The sequence below is a fragment of the Anguilla rostrata genome, chromosome 2 (assembly GCF_018555375.3).
Source record: "Anguilla rostrata isolate EN2019 chromosome 2, ASM1855537v3, whole genome shotgun sequence".
Lineage (NCBI taxonomy): Eukaryota > Metazoa > Chordata > Actinopteri > Anguilliformes > Anguillidae > Anguilla > Anguilla rostrata.
In genome coordinates, this window is record NC_057934.1 from 47,125,229 (window position 1) to 47,149,839 (window position 24,611).

At 45.2% G+C, this 24,611-nt stretch overlaps 3 protein-coding genes across 6 annotated transcripts; 2 read left to right on the plus strand and 1 right to left on the minus strand.

Moving 5' to 3' along the window:
* Window positions 1-5,667: 5,667 nt before the first annotated feature.
* On the minus strand, window positions 5,668-14,113 carry dctn5 (dynactin 5). The gene is made up of 7 exons (XM_064322645.1): window positions 13,903-14,113; window positions 13,538-13,606; window positions 13,190-13,308; window positions 10,073-10,184; window positions 7,377-7,479; window positions 6,893-7,027; window positions 5,668-6,543 (listed from the first exon to the last, which is right to left on the minus strand). Exons 1-6 carry the CDS (start codon window positions 13,948-13,950, stop codon window positions 6,930-6,932), a joined length of 549 nt encoding a protein of 182 aa, XP_064178715.1. The 5' UTR covers window positions 13,951-14,113; the 3' UTR covers window positions 5,668-6,543; window positions 6,893-6,929.
* On the plus strand, window positions 14,097-21,837 carry palb2 (partner and localizer of BRCA2). Of its 4 annotated transcripts, XM_064322642.1 has the most exons (14): window positions 14,100-14,192; window positions 14,351-14,407; window positions 14,649-14,700; window positions 14,854-14,913; window positions 15,060-15,162; window positions 15,321-16,676; window positions 16,900-18,653; window positions 18,927-19,076; window positions 19,597-19,682; window positions 19,839-20,000; window positions 20,170-20,286; window positions 20,403-20,490; window positions 20,603-20,751; window positions 20,924-21,837. In XM_064322642.1, exons 3-14 carry the CDS (start codon window positions 14,653-14,655, stop codon window positions 21,144-21,146), a joined length of 4,296 nt encoding a protein of 1,431 aa, XP_064178712.1. In that variant the 5' UTR covers window positions 14,100-14,192; window positions 14,351-14,407; window positions 14,649-14,652; the 3' UTR covers window positions 21,147-21,837. The 4 variants fall into 4 exon arrangements, with proteins under 4 accessions (XP_064178713.1, XP_064178712.1, XP_064178710.1 ...); XM_064322643.1 differs by lacking the exon at window positions 14,351-14,407 and having other exon boundaries at window positions 14,097-14,192; XM_064322640.1 differs by lacking the exon at window positions 14,100-14,192 and having other exon boundaries at window positions 14,262-14,407.
* Window positions 21,838-22,646: 809 nt separating this feature from the next.
* Window positions 22,647-24,488, plus strand: LOC135248249 (acyl carrier protein, mitochondrial-like). Its single transcript, XM_064322647.1, has 5 exons — window positions 22,647-22,855; window positions 23,434-23,556; window positions 23,688-23,775; window positions 24,007-24,115; window positions 24,389-24,488. Exons 1-4 carry the CDS (start codon window positions 22,688-22,690, stop codon window positions 24,096-24,098), a joined length of 471 nt encoding a protein of 156 aa, XP_064178717.1. The 5' UTR covers window positions 22,647-22,687; the 3' UTR covers window positions 24,099-24,115; window positions 24,389-24,488.
* Window positions 24,489-24,611: the final 123 nt, after the last annotated feature.

Consider the following 24,611-nt stretch of genomic DNA (forward strand, 5'->3'; position numbering starts at 1 on the left):
TATAGGTCAAAGGGTTCAGGAGTTATCACCTGTCAAAGTTTGGATTTTCAACCGTTTGCTGCATTGCCACCAAGTGGCCACCTGGGCCAAAATTGCTCAATCACCATTTTGAGTACTCCTCAATCAATATACAAAGTTTGGTAAAAACCGACCAGGTTTTGCCCAAACTACAAAAAATGGCAGAAGAAAATAATAATAAAATAAAATAAAACAAAATAATACAAAAGAAAACAATAGGGTGCGTGCCCCCCTAATAATAATAATAATAATAATAATAATAATACAAAGGAAAACAATAGGGTGCCTTTGGTGCTTAGCCCCCTAAATATGTCTGCATGGGCAGCAATCAACTGAGTTCCAGAGCAATGCTGAAAATTGACAAAATGGTGAAAAAATATTGGTGGACCTTGTTGGTCCTAGTGGAAAATCCTTCACCATAGTGCTATTAAAGTAATGGATGTGTTATCCCAAAGTGCTTCAAATTTGCATGACATGACATTTCACCAATGTACCTTGTTTGACAATTCTCGGATGGACTGGATGATGAGGCCCATCCCCGTAATGGACAACTCATGCCGTTTCTTATGTCCAGGTTATGCATGGCCTGTACTGTTTGTGAGCCAAAATGGACAAAAAGTTACCAATGTTTGGCCAGGTTATTTGACAAAATAGAGGAGAGATAATAATAATAGAAATTTCAGCCATTACAATAGGTTTTCCCTGCTTCTCAGTGGAAGTGTAAAAATAAGAGCTGCTCAAAATGCAGTCTATTGGAATATTCAGACAATCAGTTATGTTTTGCAATTTCCTTTTCAGTTTCATGTTTTTTCCACTACTATTACGAGTTATGTTATACATATATGTATTATTTTATTATATATTTACTATCTTGAAATGGCATTGCCAGCTTGCTAATGTTCAGACAACTACACAACTATCTAGGTTAACAAGTGACACAGAAAAATTATTGAAAAAGATCAGTTCTTACCATAACACATGCTCTAATGTCATGCATGTGTCCTTTGATGCCTTCAGCATCCTGTACAACCTGTGACTTCCTTTCATTTAAACATCAAACAAAATGGTGTAATTACCTTTTCTGTTGTTAATGTCAAATTCTGGTATGTGTAGATAAAAGCTAACACTAACTGTTTCCCGGTAGTAAGAGATGCAGCACGTAACATGGGCACAATGGAAGGGCGATGGAAGCCAACAAAGATAGCAGTGACAATGTCTGGTAAACAGTGATAGCTCTTTTCCAGATAGCTAAGCTAATACATTTTCAGGAAAGGCAGTAAAATCATGACTGAGTGCTGAGAGCACACACACATCATTGTCATTGTGCAATGCCGTGTACTGCTGCTTCTGCTGCTGCTGCTACGTGGACAAAACATAATAAATGTGATGATGCCGTTCCGTTTCAGAACTGGTAAATGTAGTATGCATCTGATAATAACAAGTAGAATCCAATTTTACTGTAAACCACAGTTCTTGTCTGGACGCAGGAGATATTTGTGTCAGCACTGTCAGCATTGTCCAATGGCTCTTGGTATCTCTTAGCTTTTCCTCTTTGCACACTCCTCAGTGTGATAGTGGGCTATGGCTGTGTGCAGTTAGATGGGTCATCTAGTATGCTCCACCCTCTGTTCTGGATAAAGTAGCCTACTGTGAAGCTAAGTGTTTAATATATGAAGTAGATTGTGTTCTTTAAATATTTCCAGCTTTTCAATGTGGACATAAAAATATTGCTCTCTGGATAGGGTCTGTACGTTGTGTTTTGTGTATTGTTCTGGTGGTTTTAGGAGGAAATAAAAATTTGATTTGGTTATTGTACAAGGATGCTTGTAATTATGTGCCTATCTACTGAAAGCAATCAGTAGTAATCAATGTCTGGCTAGTTTTCGGTCAATTCCCTGACTTGATGCAGTCAGTATTCGTTTCCAGAACAAATTCCATGTTGTGATGTTCGTGATGTAGATCGATGTCGCACATATAAAATTCACTAATTACCTCGGTTACATGACTATTTGTGGAAACGTTTGAAATTTGTTTTCAATTTGGCTGAATCAGTTTCAGCAGGCCACAAGTCTGGATCACCATTGTAATTGAATGTTTGCTCACAGACAGAAAGTCAAGCAGAGAGACAGAATGCCAGACACAGTGGGCTCTTATCTCTGTCTCTCCTGTCCTGTCCTCTCTCTCTCTCTCTCTCTCACACACACACACACACACACACACACACTCTCTCTCTCTCTCTCTCTCATCTCTCACTCTCTCTCTCTCTCTTTGTTTGGGGTTCTCTTCTGCTTTGCCTTGGATTTTGTATCTAAGGTTACCAAAGCAGAAGTGTTCATAAAGACTCAACTATTCGAGCACAGTTTCCAGGAAATCTAAATGGAGGGAGGCAATGAGGTGAAAGAAAAAACAGCACTGGATAGTTGGCTGGCTGAAGCACTGCATGTGGGGAAACTGCTAATGGCAGTTTCAGGCAAAAGGCAGGCCCTTCATTATCAGCACATCATTTAGCTATTTTATCTGGCTTCTGTTTGCTATTTGTAATTGTTTCTCGTCAACTTCACACAATTATATTGATTTGTTTAGAAATTATAACTGCTTGTATGACAGTCAGAGTTCCACTTGCCTTTCAGGTATTCATTAAGTTGTGGAGTGGTCGATGTTGGACTTATGGGGGCATTGTTGTATTAGTGCCATGCTCTATATGTATGCCTTTGAAATCTCAAAGTTCAGAGGGGCACTGATTCTAAGAAAACATGGAAAGGCAGCTGTACCTATAAAAGATTGCATATACACAGAAGAGATTTGATTCCATTCCCTACATGTTGGCTATTGTAGCCTTTGTACAGTATGTGCCATGAAGTAGCATAGAAAACATTTTTATCCTTATAAGGAAAGTTTCAATCTTTTTAACTTCTATGTGGAATCAACTGTTTCAATTAAAGAAACAACAATTTATCGCTGTTAAAAAGTCACTGAGTACTGGGCTAGATTACGGTGCAAATAAACAAAGTAATATGGCGCTGTTATTGTTTTTTGGGCAACACTGTTGAATGACATCACTTGTGTCAGGAAGGTGAGCTATAAAACATGTTTTTTTCATTCTTTCCCGTAAATACACCCCAATCATCTGCTGTTGCTATTTGTTCAGTGTAATGGTCATTGATTTTGAAGTCAGACACGTGTATGCAGCTAATCTCTTCCAAAGCCTGAGAATGTAAATATGAAGCATGCAGTGTTATTACTGCCATTTAAGCAGTATGCATATACATAGCAGGAACAGGCCCTTCACTTACCCAGTACAGCTCAATATGAGACTGACAGCCCCTCAAAGTGGATATAGGACCTGGCTCGATACCATGCGCATATGCATCAGTTCCCCCACCCCCAGTTTTGTCTGGCCCCACAGTAAAACACTTCTTGAGCCAGGAGTGCTTGTAGGCCTGGTCTCCTTCCTTCCCTCTCTCTCCTCTGTCTCCCCTGCTAACTCACTAATGGGCATGGAGTAATGTACACAGTCTGGCCACTGGGTCAACATTAGTTTAAGGTGACACGGTTTTGCGTGTCAGAGTTACATATGGGAAGTTTTGCCATCATAGGAGAAAGGCTGCCATCAACATGTTTTACTATGAAAAACAGGTGAAGAGCTAGGAGGGCATTTTCAAGCTCTTTTAAAGCGTTACAGTTCACCTAGGTTCACTTATTTTCAGCTTGATTAAATTACGAATTGTTTGTTATTTTTCCAAGAGATAGGAGACTGGGTGAAATGGACAAGAAAACTGGAACAGCCACTAGCCACAAATATTGTGCTCCTCTCACCTATTCAGCAAAGGATATAAATGAGCCACTAGCTCTCAAGATGGCAACTCATTAGAGCATTATTTAATGTTGATAAAGGAATGACTTCTTACCTTTTGATTGTTTACGAATGTATACACTTTATTACACCTTGGGGGTTTGGGATGTGGCTCTTCATCCGTGCCTCTGTAGCATGGCATATTCAGGTTTGGATTTGTTGGAAGGAACATGAATGCAGTGCTGCACGTTTCCTCTGGTTATCTCTCTCTTTACTGTACTCCTGGTCATGCAGCTCTGGCAGAGTAGCTGCTGGGGTTTTATTTGAGTTGTTTTTTCAGCCTGAGAAGAATGGCTCTATTGTGTCGAATGTGCCAATATCTCGAGCCGCAGTCAAGGACTGAACATTACAACAAGATATGTCGTGCATTGGCCACACCATGCACGACATATGAGTTTGCAGTTGTCTTGTTAGTTTTTGTGATAAACCATTTGCTGGTATCTATCAGGTCAAACCAACTTAAGCAAACAGTCTGTCCTGGCTGCTTTTGGGTAAAAAAAAGTGGGTGACGAAAGTGTCTTTCAGTAATCTGCACTGTAACACATGATAGGAGACCAGTTTGTCTTTGCTGTTTACAGTCTTTACTGAAAAAATTGACCGCGGATAAAATAATTTTATTGCATGGCTGAATTTTCAATAGAAAGACTAATCCAGGTGGAATTGGTATAACTGTACATAACCTATTGTATAATTTTAGGGTAAATCAGTTTTATTGCTTATGATTTTATGCATAGTTATTCATTATTAGTTATTAGTATGAGACATGCAACAGGACAGAAATTATATCACCTCCCCAATTTCCATGAGGACTATAATTCAAGACATAATTTCATTTTGCATGAACAAAAGACAATTTAATACCGTTTAAAATTATGAATGCAAGAATCTTAAAGAACTCTGGCCCATCTACAATGATTACAATTGCAGCCAGGTGCTATAAATATATTTGCTTATTAAGCAGAGAATATAATTTGCTTCCTCTACCCCCTCTACGCACTTTCCAGAGGGTACAATATAATTAACACTCGTAAAGGTGACACTCGTAGAACAACAGCACTTGTCATACTGTGCAAAAAAAAGGCGTTTGTCTCAAATGGGTCACATGCTGCAGACGTAGTAGTCTCCTCTATTTACTGCTATTCATTCTGAGATTAAAAGCATTAGGTAAGTGGGTTTCACAAAACAGATTAAGTGAAGTTTTGGATAGCACGCTTGCACAAGGCGTCTAAATGATTCAGTTTCATATGTTTACAGAGGATTAAGAAATGATGTGAAGCAAACATGTTTTTTTAAACAAGTGTTTCTCTTCATGGGTTATTTAATGAGACATTTGTTATGGACCACAGCACAGATGCAACGGGGCCTACTGTTCAAACACCCTCGAGTGTTTCTGACACTAAGCCTCGGGCTAAACACAATGTTCCTTTAATGCGTTTCGTTTCATGCCTAAGTGTTTCTGAGTCCCTCCGCGGACACCAAAAAACAGGGCAGAAGTGAACACTTCGGCGAGAAAGCAGCGAAACGCGGAGGGTAACCTCTGAACAAACACGGCCAGGGGACTGGGCTCCTGCCAGCCCATTTCACCCGAAGGGCAACGCAGCGGCTCTGAACGTTGCTCAGCAGCTGGGAGCCAATTAGAAAGGCGGTGGGGAAGTGGGGAACCGCCGCAGCACGTACAGCACGTACTGTCCCCTACGGCACAGCACAGCGACTCAGGAGGTCTCACTGCTGCGCGTCCCTGGCAGGCTTCCCAACAACACTCGGCCACTGAGAACTGCTAAATATGACACAACACGTAGCCTTTCCATCTTTAATAGAATTTATATTTTCAGTACGCTGTTGACATGTTTTCCCTGGCTCACCACAACCGTCACACCTGACATTTTGGCAAGTGTGCAAAAGCCTACTTTTATGGTCAAACACATTGTTTGCAGTGTTATGAGGAAGAGTACAAGGTTTAAAATGTAATGGTGTGGAGAATTATCAGCATCTGTAATTACTGAGAAATGGTTCCCAATCATTGGCTAAAGAAGCATTACACCATACACTTATATCATATGTGTCATGCTCCAGCAGACGTGGCTGCTGTTCAATGATTTTGTATTGACTTTTCTGCTGATTGTTTAATTATGATACACCAGATATTAAGCTAAAGGCCTTTTATCTATTTTTTCACACAGAGACAGAGTGCCATGGCCATTTTCCTTGGTGCCGCACCTTTTTTTTAGTTTAGTCACTTTTCAGAGGCAGTTCCGCCGAATTACTGTTTAGTGTTTGCCTGCCTGTCTTACCAACAAGCACCTGCTTTTCCTAGATCCAAGCAGTGCTTTCTTTTTTCAGTTTTTTGAGTTCCAACGACAGGACCCTGTTTTTAAACAGGCATTTATTTGGAAGAGCTCACATCTGTTACTGTTCTAGAAGTCAGACGTCACAACAGCAACGTTACACTTGCAAGACTGCGAAGGAAACAATGCATTTTAAAAAAGAAAAGAAATAAATACTGGATTTAAATAAATGCGGCGAGTTTGAACGGCGGTGATATGAGGATGTCCTTTTCTTCACTGCTCATGGGACGGGTCTGCGGTCTCGTGACAGTCCTTGGCCTGCGTGGGCGGGGCCCCCCTCGGGGTGAGTACGTTCTGAGATTCGCTGGGACTGAACAAATAGGGGAGCTGGACAAACACAGAGATGGGGAAAGGGAGAGAAACAAAGCACTTCATTGAGAAACTCAGGGACGTGAGGGATGCAACCAGAGCACAATATCTAGAGATGACTGCATGGTAAAATTAAGCAATAATATGTGCAAGTAGCCCAATGTGTGCTAAGGCAACATTAAGTAAACAGGGCTGGAAACCATGCCATGGCTCACGTCCCAGCCTTTCACTAACTGAGAGAAGTCAGTAGACACACATCTCAGGCGTGTCCTTATTGAGGAGTACTGTGCAAACTATGAGTAAGCGCTAGTAAACACAAATTATGAATAAGCACAAGCAAAGATGTGAAGGGAATGTTCTCACTTACTCTAGATTGGTCCATAGTAAGCGGGGTGCTGGTGGCCTTAAATCTGGCTGAGAGGGAGGAACTTCTGGTAGTAGCTCTTGGTGACATCAATCATGAGCTCCTGTGTGCACTCAGGCAGCTCTCCTGAAAACAGGCCTGAAGCACAGAGACAGGGAGAAGTGCAGCATGGGAAGCACCAGAGCGCGTGGAGCTGTGACCCTTCACTTTCAGTTTTTATTGTCACCCTTCATTTGGAAAGTGCTTTGAACAGCTGTATGAAGCACAGCACAAATAAAATTATTTTTGAAAAATGTTTGAAATTATTGTGCATTTTTGCACAGTGGAAGGCCAGTCTTGTATGTTGGAAATGTGCGCACTGTACAGTTAGGTGTTCAAATGAACAGTATCTATGTTACATCGCATTACGATCGCTTAGCAGATATTTACACAGCAAACAGTTCATAAAGCAGCACCAGCAGGTCACTGTGTCCAGCCTTTGTCTTACCTGGACAACCAGAGAATACTGTGAAGGGAGGGACCACTGTCTCAGGTGGGAGGACCGTGTTGTCCAGAATCTTACAGCAGTCCTTCAGAACACAGCGTCGCCCCTGGTGGAGAAATGCATTATGGGTAACCTCACTTCTGCCTCATCAAGTCTAGGAATGCTGTACTGTGATGGGACTTGCAGCTGCAGTCTAAATGCACAGTGGACTACTGGCACATTGTTAAAGCCCTACTGTGACAGCATAGCCCAGACAAAGCACAAAAGGAACACCGCTCACTGTGGGATCGCTAAGCCACTGAGACTCACTGTATTTGAAGTATAAAGTCCCAAGGTTGAGGTGTGGTGAAGTGAAGCCACTTTGTGAAGCACTGTGTCAGTGAAACCTGTTCTACCGTGGGTTCAGCTCAAGCAGGTTTGACACATCATTTGGGACAGTGTGTAACACTGGAGTCTGTACTTCAGTATCTACCTGTACCCATGTCTGTCATTGACATGCTGGCTGGAATCCTAACCAAAAAGTGTGACTGCCAAAGTAAACTACTTAAACCAGGCCAGACTCAAAGAAAACAAGCTACAGGAACTACTTTAACCCTTTTGTTCTAAAACAATATTGACGTCAGTTCGGGAGATATTCCTGATAATATATACAGTAAAACATTTTATAAAGCATCTGGTCACATCGTTGAAGGCTTTCATTAGTGGAAATATGTGCAGACTACATTCTGCTCCTAGATTAAACTCATTATTATGGGGTTATTGAGTACCTTTATTGAGTAACAACTGAGTACCTATTCGTTTTCAGGGTGCAGCTATATACTCTTGTAATACCACATACAGTCATACAGGCAAGACACTCTGGACTACACACCAGCTGGGGCAGATCTGCCTGTCAGAACGTTTAGACCAGGGCTGTCAAAACCAAATCCTGAAGGGCAGCAGTGTCTTTGGATTTTTGTGGTGTCATCCCAATCAATGAAAACAGTGTTAGGACACTTTAACCAATCAGAATTTAAGTATTGAAACGCACCATAACCCAGCAGACACTGTGGGCTGGATAACTTATACCACTGATTTAGACAGATTGAGATGGCCCAGTATGACCGGCCTGTCCGAATTATTAGATGGACAGATGCACCACAGCTCAAGCAGGCACTAGTGTTCGAAAGCAGCCTACAGCTCTGCAGAAAGCACATCATGCCATTGATAGTTTTTTGACACAGTTTTTTGTTTTTTAATTATATGAGTATGTAATTACTGAATTGAGTGCATGAAGAGGATATCAGCAACCCGTTATTCCGCTACCTCAGGTGCCCTGTAAGCCAATATGAAAACAGTACATATAAATGGCAGATGCTAGGATGTACAGGGTTTCTAGTTTCTGAATTATTAAACACTGTGCTCCTGAGTGTCCAAACAGGCAACGCACGGTTCCAGAGTGATTGACTATTTTCCAAGCGAATGCTGAAGTAAGCTTTTAAATGAGCCCCCGTGCCTCTCTGAGGGCTTTAATCAATGTGTGGGCTTTTATGCAGCTCACTTCCACTGCCGGGTATTGTCAGGTGAGCCTGAACTGCACTGATAAGCAGCTTTGTGCTTGAAAAATAAGCAGCGGTGAATTTAATATGAGCAATAAAGCAAATCACAGGCACTCCGGACCCGTTTCTTTCATTTTCCAAAATTCAGGAAAGACCCTCAGCTAGGAAGCCTAGACAGTATATGGTTACAAAGACTCTGAGTAACCATATATTGAGCGCGAGAGAGAGAGAGAGAGAGAGAGAGAGAGAGAGAGAGAGGGGAGATATGAGGAGATATGAGAGAAAGAGGGCAGGAGAAACAGAGATAAGAGCCCACTGTGTCTGGCACTCTGTCTCTCTGCTTGACTTTCTGTCTGTGAGCAAACACTCAATAACAATGGCGATGCAGGCCGCTGAAACCTTGAGCAGATGCAGCCTCTGATAACGGCCCCCTCCAAGCCTGCCAGCACCCGCGTGCCCAGGAGCAGAGGGCCACGGCAGGGCCCAATTACACCGCAATAAGCACAATACGGAGCTGTAAAGTCATTACTTCAGGCCCAGTGAGGGCCCATCACCCAAAACACCACCGGGTGGGAGACAGGCGATGTTCCAAACCGCATTTGTGTTTTTCTGTGACTGTGACTTGAAGAGATGGAGAAAGATTGTGTTTATGATTGTTTTTGTCAGGAGTGTCCAATTTCATCCGAAAAGGGTTGGTTTAGGTGCAGGTTTTGTTTCAGCTCAGCAACACCTGATTCAACTAACTGACTGAACCCAGTCTTCAGTCAAGACCTTCATAAGTAAATGGTAAATGATAAGTAGAGTCAGGTATCTTAGTGCAGGTCTGAAACGAAAATCTGCACCCACACTGGCCCTTTTTCAGAAAAGATTGGACACCCTTGAGTCACATGATTATGTGCAGCTCACTGGTGACAAAGTGAGTTCAAATCCATAAGATGAAATGTAAAAGTGAATTAAAGCATTTCTGAAATGGCTTTGATAGTTCACTCGTTAGTAAAATTGATCTGATTCATTGAAATGACAAAACAACAGTAGAGCAAACAGACGACAAAGATGATTAGCCTTATGGACGTCAGGAAACATTCCACAAGAACATCCAGGGTGTCACTGGGCCAACACGCTACAAGGAAGAGGAAATGGAAGAGGGCTTTCCTCACTCACAATGACGCAGTTTTTCCCTATGTGGACGTAGGAGCCAATCTGCGCTGCGTTAACCACACAGTCCTCCTCGATGAACACGTGATCTCCAATGTGCAAAGGGAAGAAGGCCACACTGTGAGGGAAAAGCACAGCACAGGGCAGAGATGAACGGACCTCATTACCAATGCCGTTCTCCACACACAAATAGTCATACGTTACCACATCTGCCAAGTGAGTTTGTAGCCCAGGCGCCAGTTCTCAAAAGGGACCTGGGAAATGGAGTCTTTTCAAAAACTCACTACAGAGAAAGTATTTATTTATGTTGTAGTTTTGGGATGTCCCTGGAACAAATATTAACGAATAGCTGCAGTGGAGGGTCAGCACAAACTCAACGCTCAAAGGCCAAATGCATTGTGGGACTCTGGCAGTCTCACTACTGGCACACATGGCAGCTGTAGTACCAGACAGAACAAATAATGAATTTTGCTGCCACACGGGTAAAAGATTGTCACATTTACTAAACATAAATATAGACAAATTTCTGTAGTTGGAAAACATATTTTGACTATACTAGAACTATATTATGGAACAAAAAACTGCACTCAGTAAGCAGGAATTGAATTGCTCTGTAAATAGAAATTGGATCGTCGTTTTTCCTAAGAACAGGACAGACGTCTTCTGCATTTGTGTCTAATTTATGGCCTCACTAGAAACAGATGAGTTGTCCAAAGCATATCTGGGATCGGTGCAAGCCATATTTACACTTCAGTGGGGACACCGTTCGTATCGGCTTCTAGTGAAACCATAAATTACACACAAAACCAGAACACTGACACCACTCTTCTTTCCTATCTGTTGTTAGGAAAAACGATGATCCAATTTCTATTTACAGAGCAGATTTCCTTGTTCTCTTTCAATAGTGTAACAATTCTATCATGTTCTCATGTCTAACCAGGCAACAGGCTGTTGCAACAATTCCAGAATAATCAGGTCAATGGCAAAGGCTGAGGTCCTTCCCTGATGGTACCAGTCTATTTGCTCTACTCTCTCAGTGCAAATGAGCACATCAGCATTTCTGCAGGGCTTCGACTCACTGCTGATCACCCCACTGCCTGGGTGAATCTAAACTGGTGAATTTCTGCTGTTTTATTAGAAACAAAGTACATGCCTATGATGCTGCTCTGTACTCATCTCATGGCAAACTGCTGAAGCCAAGCAGGTGCGGGCTTGGTTAGTAGATGGATAGGAGACCTGATGTTAGTTGCCCAGTAGGGGGCAGTCTTCCTACAGAACCAAATAACTGGGGTCCCTGGGGTCACTACGCTGTAAAGAAGTGGTCCTTTGGATAATAATTTTAACAAAGGTCCTAACTTATCGGTTATTAAAGATCCCATGGCACTACTCAAAAGAGTAAGGGGTGTCCTGTCCAAATTCCCATAAAAATCCTCCTCCTGCATAAAGGGACTGACTATACAATCCCTTACATTTCCTACTCACATTTCTCGGGTAGAAGGCGCTAAAGAGCTATAAACTCTTAGTTGACCTATCCAGTTAGAAAAGTTTAAAAAATAATACAGTAAGGTAAAGCACTGCTCTACACGTCTGCTTGGGACACCTCAGTTTTGTATGGGTGAATGTAAGCCCTGTGCAGTGTGAAAAGGAAGTGTACACACCAGCACAGCACAAAGCTGTGGGTTATTTTAGGAATAATTCTCTCCCTGTACCTGACTTTGTACAGAAAAGGAAAGGAGCGGACCATGGATCTGACCATTAGTGAGCGTGGGCAGTCAAGACACTCACCTTAAAAAACTTCGCTCAACACTTCCGAGAAAGACATTTTGCACTCATTTCAAATTAGTCCTGCATAAGAGCAGTAATTTTCTATGCCCAATCCAATTACCAATCTGACAAAGAAAAGCTAAATTTAATTTCACAAATCTTGGAACTGCACTGCAATGCTGGCTGAGCAATTTCTGAACCTCACTGAGGCAGCTGCAGGTCAGGCTGATATTGCATCTCTGGTAAATACTGCAGACTGTACACATGCTTCAAGTAGTTCTTTTTTACCACATTACTAATGATAATATTAAACACAGAATTGAGCACTTAAGAGCAGGCCTTAATCACCGAATGTACAGACAGAGCAGGGGAAAACCAGCGTCGTCTTTCACAGCTGTTCAGCAATGCGCATGCCGTGGGCATGGCAACGGGCACCGAGCCCTTGGGATAATTACAGCGGCTCTAACTGTAACATGTAAAGTGGGAAAACGAAGGCCGGCTGTTTATTTTTTAATAAGCTTTGATTCCCTGCTCCACCAACTGAACTTCCCTATCACAAGCGATCTCAGTGGAAGGACTAATCCCGCGACCTTCTCTCCAGGCGGACCGGGATTAGCCGTGTGATTCCCCGGCAGGTGAACATCCTTCGCTCCCCTCAGTCACCTGCCGACGGCGCAACGACCCTGCTGCCCCTGAGCAACAGCAGGGCAGCGTGTCATGTCAAAACCGCTTATTCATCCTGGCCCACGAATGAATATAGTCATCAAGCATTACGATTGGTATTTACCGCTGGCCCGATTTCACCCCAAGGACACTGGCAGAAACACAGGAACTGATGACGTGCGCCATAGGGTTTGTGTAAGGGCACATATATGGAGTCATTAGCCAGTGGTTATGCTTTATACAAAGCTCTTTGCATCTTCTAATAGTAGCCAGGGTCCATGTTCTAAGTGTCTCAGAATAGGACTGCTGATCTCGGTTCAGTCTGCCTTGTAGTTCATGTCAGAATATGGGCAGGGGAAACCTGATCCTAGAACATCACTCAATTTGGGATGCTTTATGAATATTTATCCAGGTTTTTTTATCTTTTACATTTTCCAGATTTATAGGCTGCCTTGATAAAAAAAGTATAAAATAAGGCAAATGGGAGAAATTAATTGGTTTCCTCTCAGACAAACCTCTGAGAAGAGACTTTAACCAGTACTTTGAGACATGATTACCAGGCGACCTCTGGTGGTCACTTGTTTAATTAATAGCATATTTTCCCATTGTCCTAGTATGGGGCAGAAAAATATTTTAGTTACCTGCACTGCTTATCTAATGTAAAGGACTTATGTAGTCACACGACAACATACTTACCCTTTGCTGAACTTTTTGAATGGCGGACGAATCACACTGCGGCTTTTGATTACACACTGCCTTCCAACTCTGACGTTAGCAAGATCCCCTCGAATTATACAGTCATTCATCACAATGGTCTAAAATGAGACATTAACACATACAAATATTAGCTTTTAACGTTCGTCTAATAATTCAATGCAAGTGAAGGCGATAAACTCGCACTGTGGGATTGGTTAATTGCTACAACCTGCCAACGGTTTTACAAAATAAATGATAATATTTGGAGCTAAAGTACAAAACTTTTCAATGTATGCAGAAGTGTCGCGTTAAGACACACGTTTCATGACAGCCGGCTGCACTACTTACTTTGCCATTGAGAACAATATTCTGGCTTCCACACAGCACAGACTGCCTGCTGACCTTGTTACCAGAGGCCTGGGAGAAGATGAAATATTATTTAGTGTTAATGGGAGATTGTGTAGAAAATATACCAAATTGCCAATGACTGGAAGGGAGATGAAGCAAACGTATAACTAACTTTTCAGATCAGGTTATCTACATTTTATTTTACATAGCCCCGCAATTAAAAACAACAGGCAACAAGATACGCAGGCAGAAATAATGGTTTGGCAGATGACTACAGCCATTCCGTTAGCTAAATGAAGGAACAACAATAATGAAGGACCGTCAACTTGAAGCAAGCTAGCTAGCTGACTAAGAAAAAATCATACCGTTTCGATGTATTCAGCTTTGTTGTACAGTATTTCACACAACTCCATGTCTAAAGCAATATACTGTATACAAATTTTATATTTATAAAGACACGTATCAATCAATTGATGGCAACCTAGTATTCTACAAAAATATCTTTGCTATTTTGCTTGCAGTTGTCACTGCCAGCGCCTACTCCCTTACTTCCGGTCTCTCCAGGAAAGGCTTTCCCTAATTCAGACTATTCGTGTAGATTACCGATCAAATTTCCTTTAGTCTACCACTACACCTCAGCAGCACCTACATTAAAGTAAAGTACATTAAATTACTTTTGCAGCTTTTTTGTACAACTGTTTTACTATATTATTCTATTCCAATGTACGCCTTCCGCTCAGCTTTCAATTCTGAGACGATGTTTAATGTAGAAGCTCAAACACGCCTGATATCGATTAATTATGCCTCTTTCAGAAAGTTGCGGGAACATGAAAATCTACACGTCTCCCATAGAAACATTGCGAAGAAGTTGTACGTTTCTACTATAATTTCCTTGTCTGATATGTCTGTTTGTGGCGTATGACCTTTTCGTTATGCTCGCGAACTTAGTACTTTAAGTTACCTGAACTGAATGTAGTTTCCAGCGATGTCATTGATAGTTGGCTAGCTGCCTTTAGTAGTCGCTATTTAATGTATGTGGTAAATAGGCGCTTATAAAAATCGCGTTCGTCTGTTTCATAAGTAGTCACCCGATTCACATGCTGCATTTTAGGACGATGGAGGAGAGTCTGAAAACTATGCTACATTGCGATGACAAAGAGAAGGTGACTGTTTTTTCTCTTTTTTCGTTTACACAAATTGGCCATGTTTGGGGAAGTTTTTGCTAGCTTGCTTTGGAGGTTGATTATTATTCGAAAGCAAGTGAGCAGTTCGTGTGTCATTTTGAACATTCTTTCGTGTTGTATATTATTTTTCAGCTTAAGGAAAGGCTGGCTATATTACAAAGGGAGTACAACAGAACAGTTCAAAGATTGAAGGTAAGAATATTTCTGGACCCTCGCCCTGCTCAATGGCTCTTCAGTGGAACTTAATACTTTGCTGTCATGTATTGTACTGGAGAATACATCCTGTATCCAAATTCCACCTCGTCAACACGCGGAATTGTTTTTATTTCCGCTGAAAGCGGGCTGAGCGATCTGAGGCTGTGCGGAACCATGTGAGAAGCAGACTGGCTGAGCAAAACCTGCGTCAGGAGGGACACGACCTTGGCGGCCCCTCTGATCCCTGTAAGTTTCTCCCAGTCTTAACAGCGATGGATTTAGCTGGATATTTGGGGATTCAGAGGAGATGAACTGTAAATGAATGGGTGCGTATGGAATGGGGACTGAGTGGGACAGTTAAATCAGACGTTTCTACGTTCATTTATGTACCCTTTCGCCCTCAGGTGAAGCTAAGGGGAGAAGACAGTGTTCTGTTAACCAGAGTGTCCCTGAAGACCAGAACCGGAGTCCATCTGTCCGCTTCAGTTTTCCCCATGACGTCTTTGGGCCCTGTGCCAGCCCTGGAGTGACGGCGGGCTCGTCCGCGTCCTCTCGGCTCTCTGACACCCCGCAGGCCCGCAGCCCCGGTCGGCATGGCGAGAGCCCGGCGCCGGCTCAGGGTGAGCGGCGGCGCTCTGTGCACCGCCTGCGCTCGCGACGGAGCCGGCTGCGCTGGGAGAGGAGGGAGAGGGCCGACTCCGGGGTCTCGGACACGGAGAACAGCGAGGACGGGCGGGACCCCGCTGGAGACGGGGAACGGGTGAGGAGCGGCTCCACCCAGATCCATTTTGGTACCGGTTCATCTGAGGCCGTCTGCAGTGGCGTTGCAGTGGGCGGGGCCGATACTGAGCATGCACAACACCAGGGGTCTCAAACTGTGCCAGCCTCAGCGCACAGGGCAGAGTATGGGGACGGCAGGGTGGCATGTGACGCACCCCTATCAGACATTAGGACAGCTCCGGTCCTGGAGCCTCCAGAGAGCAGCGGCACGGCTGCCACGCCCTCCCCCTCCCTCTTGGACACAGCGGGGACTCCTCCCAGACCGGTGAGCGAGGCCTCCGTGCTGGAGCCAGAGGCTCCCGCAGAAGAGAGCCCGCAGTCCAGTGTGGCCCGCCTCACTCTGGGTCCCGATACTCCTGAGGCGGGGGGCCTGGGCTCCTGCACCCTAATTGAGGGGCTGCTGTTCCCGGTGGAGTACTACGTCAGGACCACTCGGAGGATGGCGGCCGCTCAGAGCAGCGTGGACCTGGGGGCGGTGATTCAGAGTCAGCTGAGCGGCGGGAGGGCGGGGAGAGGGAGGGGGAGGCGGGGTCGGGCGAGCTCCGCTGCGTCCCGTAGCCCCGCCCCCGGCTCTCGCACGGCTGCCTGTATAGACACGGGCAGCGTGGGCCACGTGACTCCAGAGTCTGAGAGCAGCTTGACTCCATGGTCTTCCCCTGCGGCCTCGGGTACCGAGCCCCCCAGACCGGTCAGAGGCGGGAGGCGGAGAGGGAGGAGGAGTGGGCGTGGCCAGGGACGGAGGAGGGACCACGCCCCTCCAGTGGCGTCTCCCCTTGGTATTGATCCCCCCACCCCAGAGTACCTCAGAACTGACGCTGTGCTAACTCCTGACACGGACGCCCGTTGCAGACCGGCTGAAAAGGAGATGTATCCCATTTTCTGCACTAAGAGTCAGCAGATGGAGAGCAGCAGTCCAAAAATATCTCCATTTCCTTTCAATAAAGAAAGTTCACAGAGCAGTGGAAAAGAACGTCTCAGAGGTAGGGTAATGATTATTATAATTTTTTTTACTGTATTTTAGTGCCACTATGGCACGTCTGCACATTTAAGCTAGCTAACGTCATTATTAAATTATTAACACGATGAAAATCACAATTGATTATAATTATAATTAGTATTCACTGTTTGAAGATTGGAGGCCTAGTGATGTCAGAGGTAATGCTTGTGTGTGTGTGTGTGTGTGTGTTTGTGTGTGTCTCATAGCTTCACGCTGCTCCTCCACAGGGGGAGTGAAGTGTGAGACCCTTCTCCTGCGCTCCAGTCCTGCACCACAGCGCCCCCATGTGTTCACCTCGGGAGGAAGCCATCCCAGCCTGCGCTTTCTCCTCTCGCACTTCGATGCCGAAGACTTCCACCTTCCCGACGACCAGTTCGGCACACTGAAGCGGCTCAAGCTCCTGTCTGCCGCCGGGGACCTGGAGTCCTTTGTCCCTCACCGCTCTCCGTACGCCACCCGCCAGAGGGCACTAGGAACGCCGTACGGCGGGGCCTACAGGAGGAGACCCCGTGCTGCCAGGGGCCTCCCCCCCACAGACGGCCCACTGAGCGCGCAGCCTGATGAGAAGCCTGCTGGGCGTGCCTCTCACACCTCAGACCAGACTGATCTGGGATCAGACAGGGATGCACCCGAGTCACTCACTCCCAGCCTCACACCTCGTGAGGTCACGCGTAAGGAGGGCTGTGATTCGCTGCCTCTGGGGAGAGCAGATGGAGCAGAGCGAATAGCTGGCAGGTGCGCAGCACAGGAAGAAGGCTTGGGGGCGGGGCAGGAGGAGGGCTCAGCAGTCAGAGGCGCAGATGTGGCTGCAGGGCCGTCGTCTCCCTGTGTTCCAAATCTGAGCCTGACCCCGACTGTCCCCCAGACTCAGAAAAGCACCGCTCTCGCTCTCCCCTCATGGGGGAGCCCCACGTTCCCCTCTCTCGGGGTCACCCCTGCCGTTCCTCTCCAGTCCAGCCCCCCCACACAGGACTGCACGCCCCCCACCCCCACGAAGGCACAGAGCCCCCACAGCCAGCCCGCCCCACAGTGCACAGCACTCCCCACTCCTTCCCAGGGCCTCGTTATCTCCTGTGAGCTCAGCGCACACACACCCTCTCTCTCCCGTACGCCCAGTGCAGGTGGACACACTCAGTCCCACAATGCCCCCTGCGCTGCCCAGGACGAGGCAGAGCAGCGCGAAGCTGAGGCACTCGCTGATGGAGATCGGAGTGCAGCTCGCGCACCGTCTCCTGATGCCTCAGGGTTTTTGGTGACCGACTCGCTCTCCTCGCTCTCTCGCTGTGGAAGCGCCTTTCCTCTGAGCAGTAACCCTGCCCTCTCTCCCGCTGTGGAGCACGGGTGTAATAGCTCCTCCCCCGGCGCTCCCTCCCCCAAACCACCCGAATCACCCTGCGTTCCCCCTCTGCCTCCCCCTCCGGAAGGTGAGGGGGCAGTAATTGACGGAGCTGACGTATCCTCCAGCGCAGAGGCCACGCCCTCCACCTGCCTGACGGACAGGAGCGGTGAGGCTGTGCAGCAGTCTCAGATTGCTGCTCTCGGCCTGTCTCTCCCGGGGGCGGGCAGACGGGGCTGCGCAGACGCAGGTGCAGATGCAGACGCAGACATGGGGAGTATGCCCATGGCCGATATGGGGGAGAAGGACTTTACTCAAGGTGCAGACCCACACAAACCAGCGGAGGACTCTCTCAATGCAGCTCAGCTCTCAGGCTGTCCAGCCCCACCAGGCCCCGACACCCTGCCGTCCTCCTCTCTGAGGTCAGAGCAGGGGGACAAAGACCTGGACTGCTACTTCACAGACTCTGCCTGGTCCCGTGGGGTACAGACGCCGCCTCAGTCTGGACACAGCGCCTGGGGTCAGAGCCCTGCAGAGAAGAGGCTTGACACACCCCCTCAGTCGCCCCTCACTGTGCAGGATGGCCCTCTCTCCAGCAGCCTGAGGCTCACACACACTCTGAAGGTAACACTGTCCCATCCTCACTTTGCTCCTCACGCTGCGGGGCTGCCATGTCTCTGCTGTGATTGGTCGTTCTGTGTGTTATGGGTCGGGAATTTGTGTTCTGCAATTGGTTTGTCTTTGTTGCAGTTGGGGTGTTTGTGTCCTGTGACTGGTTGGTCTGTGTTACCGATGGGCTGTTTGTGTCTTGTGATTGGTTGGTTAGTGTTACATGTTGGCCGTCTGTATCCCGTGATTGGTTGGTCAGTGTTACTGATGGGCTGTTTGTGTCTGTAGGCCCCTGCAGATCGCTGCCTGGTGGACGTGTGCAGTGTGTACGGAGCTGCGGGCTGGTGTGTGGTAACGGCAGAGGAGTGGAAAGTGTGTGTGTGGAGACCGAGCTCCTCCCAGCAGTGGGGTCTGCTGCACACCTGGACATTCACAGAGGTACTGTCACAGCTCAAGTGACTACACGTGAACACAGCAGACTGCAGGAATGAGATGTGTCTTTCACAGAAAGAGTTTGGTCTTTTGTAGAATAAGAGGTGTCTGTCAGAATGAGAGTTCTGTCTTTTGTGGATAGAGAATTATGTCGGAGTGACTCGTCTTTCACAGATTAAAGACGTCTTCACAGAATGAGTTTCTTTCAGACAATAGATGTATTCACAGAATGAGCTGCCTTTCACGAAACAAGATTTTCTGTCAGAATGAGACTTGTCTTTTTCTGAGTGAGACATGTTATCAGAGTAACAGATTTAGCTGTCACATAATAAAGATGTCTTCAGCAGTGAGTGGTCTGTCTTGTGAGTGATGTGCCTTATCTGAATGACAGATACTATATGCATTTATTTGTTTGGCTATGGTCCTTACGCAGGATGACTCTCCGAGCATTAGAAAGCACAGTGCAGAGAGCTGTGTCACACCATTCACGTGTTCAGTAATGGATTCTTGCGTGTTTGTGTGTCAGCACCCAGTGATCTCCCTGTTGTCAGTGCCCGACTCCCACAGCCTGCTCTGCGTCTCCCTGGGCAAGCTGGAGATCAGAGAAGCCAGGTACAGGAGAACTGGAGCTCTGTTCACCACCTCACTAAATGCATGAGGGAAAGAGATCATTCTCAATGTGGAAGGGATTAAAAAGGAGAACATTGCATGTGCATTGCATGAGCACATTTTGCATACCCCTGATGCCTGTGAACCGTGTGTGTGCAGGATCTTGTGCTGTGCGGGTGCCGCGGGGCAGCTCTCCCAGTCTGTGCTGTGCACAGGGGAGGTGCAGGCTGTGCTGGGCGTGTCTGGGGCCAGGGTGGCCTGCTGCGCCACGTCTGCGTCCGCACAGACGGTCCAGGTGTTCACACTGACCGAGGACGGCAGGTATGACTCCTTTCCTCCACACGGGCGTGCGGTGGAATTAATCACTTGCACAAGGATCTGGGTTGTGTGTCATTTAGGTTTATTGCTGATGATGTTGTTTTGTGTTGTTGCACTGTATGACGTACTTTCACTGTAACGAGTAGTGCTGGATGTTCGCCTTGTCTGGCAGGCTGGAGGACTCGCTCTCCCTGGTCTCTCCTGGGCAGTCTGTCCAGGCGCTGGCTGCTGTGGATGGACAGAAGGATGCTCTGATTGGCTCCACAGACTCTAGCCACCTTGTCCTCTGGTGAGAAATGGTTCCAGCTTTCAATCGTATAATTATCAGTGTCATATAAATGCCTCCTAGCCCTTGTTACAGTATAAACATTTGATAAGGATGAACGTGTGTATGTGTGCTCTCAGGAATATGAGGACTGGGCATCTTCTGCAGAGATTCGCTCTGGGGGAGAGTCTTTCAGGGACCGTGTGTCTGAGAGGATACTCACAGAGCGTAAGTCTGATTGCATTTAAATTAGTTACTAAGTGCAGCTCAGTAGTTTTACAGCAGATGCTGGGCCATGCTGGCAGCAGTATAAAAGTGTTCCTCTGGGTCTGTCCTGCAGGGGGTGCTATTTCTGCTGCTGCAGCATCAGTTTCTCCATCACATTAACCTGGATGAAGGGGCACCCTTCTCTCTGATCGCCACCAACCCTGTCACTGCCAAATCTGTGCTCGTGCACCAGCTGACTCAGCCTTCGCAGTGCGTAGGGAGGTAAGGTACAGCAGACTGTGCTGCTAGTGCAGAGGTCGGACTAAAACTGTGCAGACTGTGTCTCACTGTGAGCAGTCACAATGTGCTGCTAGCACAGCGGCGGACTGTGACTGTGTGCAGACTGTGTCTCAGACTGTGAGGGCTTACCCTGTGCTGCTGTGCCTGTGTGCAGGTTCACAGAGGGGGACGTGTGGGAATCGGCAGTGCTGGGGGTCTTCCAGTCGGGATCCCTGGCCGTGTGGGACCTCAGGGACAGTGACTGTGTGGCCAGGCTGGCCCGGGGGCCTGAGGAAGGGTGCCACATAGCCCGCTGGGGCGGCCCCAGCACGCTCCTCACCGGACACCTCAGTGGAGACGTCTTCCTTTACCAGTACACGCCGCTTGGGCTGTCGTAGGGCTCCAGGACCACAAGAACCATCTCAGAAAACACAGCTGGCTCAGTCACACGCAACCAATGCGTCAAATCCTTCCCAGTGCCAATAACACATATACAATACAAGCGTGAACTCAGAGTCATATAAAACACTGTAAAAATGCCTGTATGTATGTTCTTATCTGTTTTTGCTGTGTCATGATCAAGAGAGCCAGCACAAATGCAGGCATGCATATTGGAAAATGCTTGTGCTAGATGATGGATTATGGTACCCTCCCTATTTTAAGAATGCAAGAAGAAAGTTAAATTCTGAGTGATTTTAATATAGTTTTGTAAAGAACATTTTAACAAAATGAAGAAAGTCAAAATGTCTGCTGGAGGTAATGATTGAATTGAGCTGAACTCAGAAAGCTAATTAATATGTTTTGGCTTTCCTCCTCTTCAGTTATTTGGAAGAGAATGTCGTTCCCTGTTCATCTTAACAAGCAATCCAACCAATGCATATCTGCTCATTGTACAAAGTGTGGCATTTCATGTGATTTACAGGTATAAATTCTGATGATTTCACATTTCAGTCAGAGGTGTTTATTTTTTACTTAAACATTGTTTGATTGTTCTGTTGTTAACATTTCATTTTAATTGGTAAAAATAAGTACAGTTGAAAAGAAAATGGTTTGTATTGATGAAATATTAAAAAATTGTGTCACAATTTAGCTACAGTTTTAGCAGTCAGTATTTTCAAAATATTACATTGTTAACCTGTGATTCAGGCTTTTATTTGAGTTATTACACTAAAGTGATTAACTAGTTGTTTAAATATATATTATATATAATGGCACAGTATTGTATTTGTGTATTTTTCCCATTTAGCTAGCCATCTTACAACTTTCCCAGGCCACAGGGCTTATTTGTGGACCCCACCCTCACTTCAGATTAGGGGTTTTCAAACTTGACCCTGAAGCACCCAGTGTATGTTGGTTTGCAATCCAATAATTTACACTAAAAATGGAGGATGATTTACCTTTATAAAATTTAGTAAATTATGTAGGAAATAGCAAAGTGTATCATGAACAATTAATATAAGGTCAGTTATTAGCTTTTCATGTTTTCTCTGATGGGATACATGGCAATTGATTCCTTTGGAAAGAATATTACTTTTTTAACCCATCAAATTATAGACAAGTGAAATTAGTGTTCTAAGTGCTGCACGTGTGGAAACCTTTAGTAGAGTTCAAAGGTAAATGACGAGCCAAACATGCTTCGTCTTATGTATAAAAAGATATTTATTCAAGAATCTAGGCATGTGTTCAAATACCTTTTACTGATTTTTAAACTTATACCAGCATACACGGTGGTACCCCAGGACCATAGACCGTGAAAATATCCCTGCGTCAGACGAGGCAAAGCGTACATCAACAACCCCCAGGCTCCACACGGTCTGCGCCTTCCCTAAATACGAACAAGCAGGTAACTTCAATGTTAAGCGTCTCTGTGAATCAGGACATGCGCATTTAGAAGTGCATCTTTGCACTGCATTGTGGGATTTTAACTGAACTCACAATCATGGCGTCTCGTGTCCTAGCCAAATGTGTCCGCTCGGTAGCCAGGCAGTCAGTGAAGTTAAGCCAAGGTAGTTTTGCAGTGAAAGCTGCAACGGGAGCACGACCCATACAGCATCCATTCTCCGTCCTTTCATGCAGCAAAAAAACACGACAGAACGATCTCATATGGGTAACACCTATTGACAATGTCTTGGGACTATTGCCATTGGCCTATTTGGCACTAGCTTGCCGGTCTGTGGTGTGTGATGTGTGATGCAGCGGGCTACCTGTCCCGTGTGCTTGAAATTATGCGTGTGTTGGGGTTGCATGAATGAATTAATGGGTCGCTAGCTGTAGCTGTGGTGCGAGTTTATTGCTAGGTAGTTTACATACCATTGCTAATGTTCTGCTAGTGTTATTTTCATCTTAATAAAATTAGCCATGAGGTCATCGTAGCTTGTGTTAGTATGATTGTCCTTGATAACTTGGATGGCAAATGTATCGTATAGGCTAACAAACTGAAATTCAATCTAATGAGAATACTAAATAATATTTTTTATCTGGGGTCTTGATGTTTGGGAATGTATTTCAGACGAAAACAAACAAATGACCCTGCGACCCTTAACGACTTTATAAATCGAACGAAAAAATAATCGCTTAATTCTACATTATACCTATGTGGAGTGTCATCCAAAGATGCGCTTCGACAGCCCTTGCTACATCTGTATAGTATGCATCCCTTACCAGCCCAGTGACTTCTGCTCACAGGTGTCCAGCTCACAGCTTCAGTCCTGTAGACTGTATGGAGATTTGCCACCTCTTACTCTTGAAACAATCAAGGATCGGGTCCTTTATGTGCTGAAGCTGTACGACAAGATAAACCCAGAAAAAGTAAGAAAACAGTTATTGTGTTTATCAGTGCTTTTACTGAACCAAACTAAGCATGTGTTGACCTGATTCATGCACGCAATTATGATTCACGACTTAAGTGCACTTGTATCTTGCATTGTATTTTTTTTTAGCTTGAAACCACATCTCATTTTATGAAAGATTTGGGGTTGGACAGCTTGGACCAGGTGGAGATTATTATGGCCTTGGAAGATGAATTTGGTGTGTATAATTTTTATCTTTGTGTTTCACAATCTACCAAATATGTTAACAAAACATCTGTAAATATATTAAAAGAAATGAACGTGAATGAGATAAATGCTGCAGTGAACACGTAAACACCTTGTGAATGAATAGATATTTAGTTGCACGTTACAATTAATAGAGAAGTATTAGAGAGTATTATTCTGAAAGCAGTAAAAACATATTTCCCATTTTCCTCCTGTTTTGCAGGGTTTGAGATCCCAGATGCAGAAGCTGAGAAGCTGATGTCTCCTCAGGAGATTGTACATTATATTGCTGATAAGAAGGATGTGTATGAATAAAGGAGCTTTTGCCTGTAGTAAGATATTTTCCACCTCTTTGTCTGCTCAAATTTAATGTCATTTTCAGTATGTTACTTTGTGATGGAAAGTTCAGACACTCCACCTGAAATCCATTCAGTGTAATATCTATGCTGTTTTTGTGAATACTAATTATAGGATTGAATATAAAATATCTTGTGAATGTGGAAAAACTGTCTGTATGGTGCAGTTATTTTTTGAAAGTCAGTTTTGTAGTGTGGCAGTTTTTTGTTTTCATGCAAATGATATAACTGTGTTTCTTTTAACTCCAGATGGGTAGATGTCACCCACCCAACCCCTCAATGTGACTTGGCCCTAATGCAGATGGATCTGCATTTATGTTTAATAAAAAATAAAAAATAAATAAATGGTGTTATGCCTCTGCTGCATTTTGAATAGCCCAATATGCTGAAGCATTGAGTTCAGAGATCGCTTGGTGACCCTGACTTAGTGCATTTGTCCCCACCTGGTGGTTGCAGGGTGTATTTGCATCCA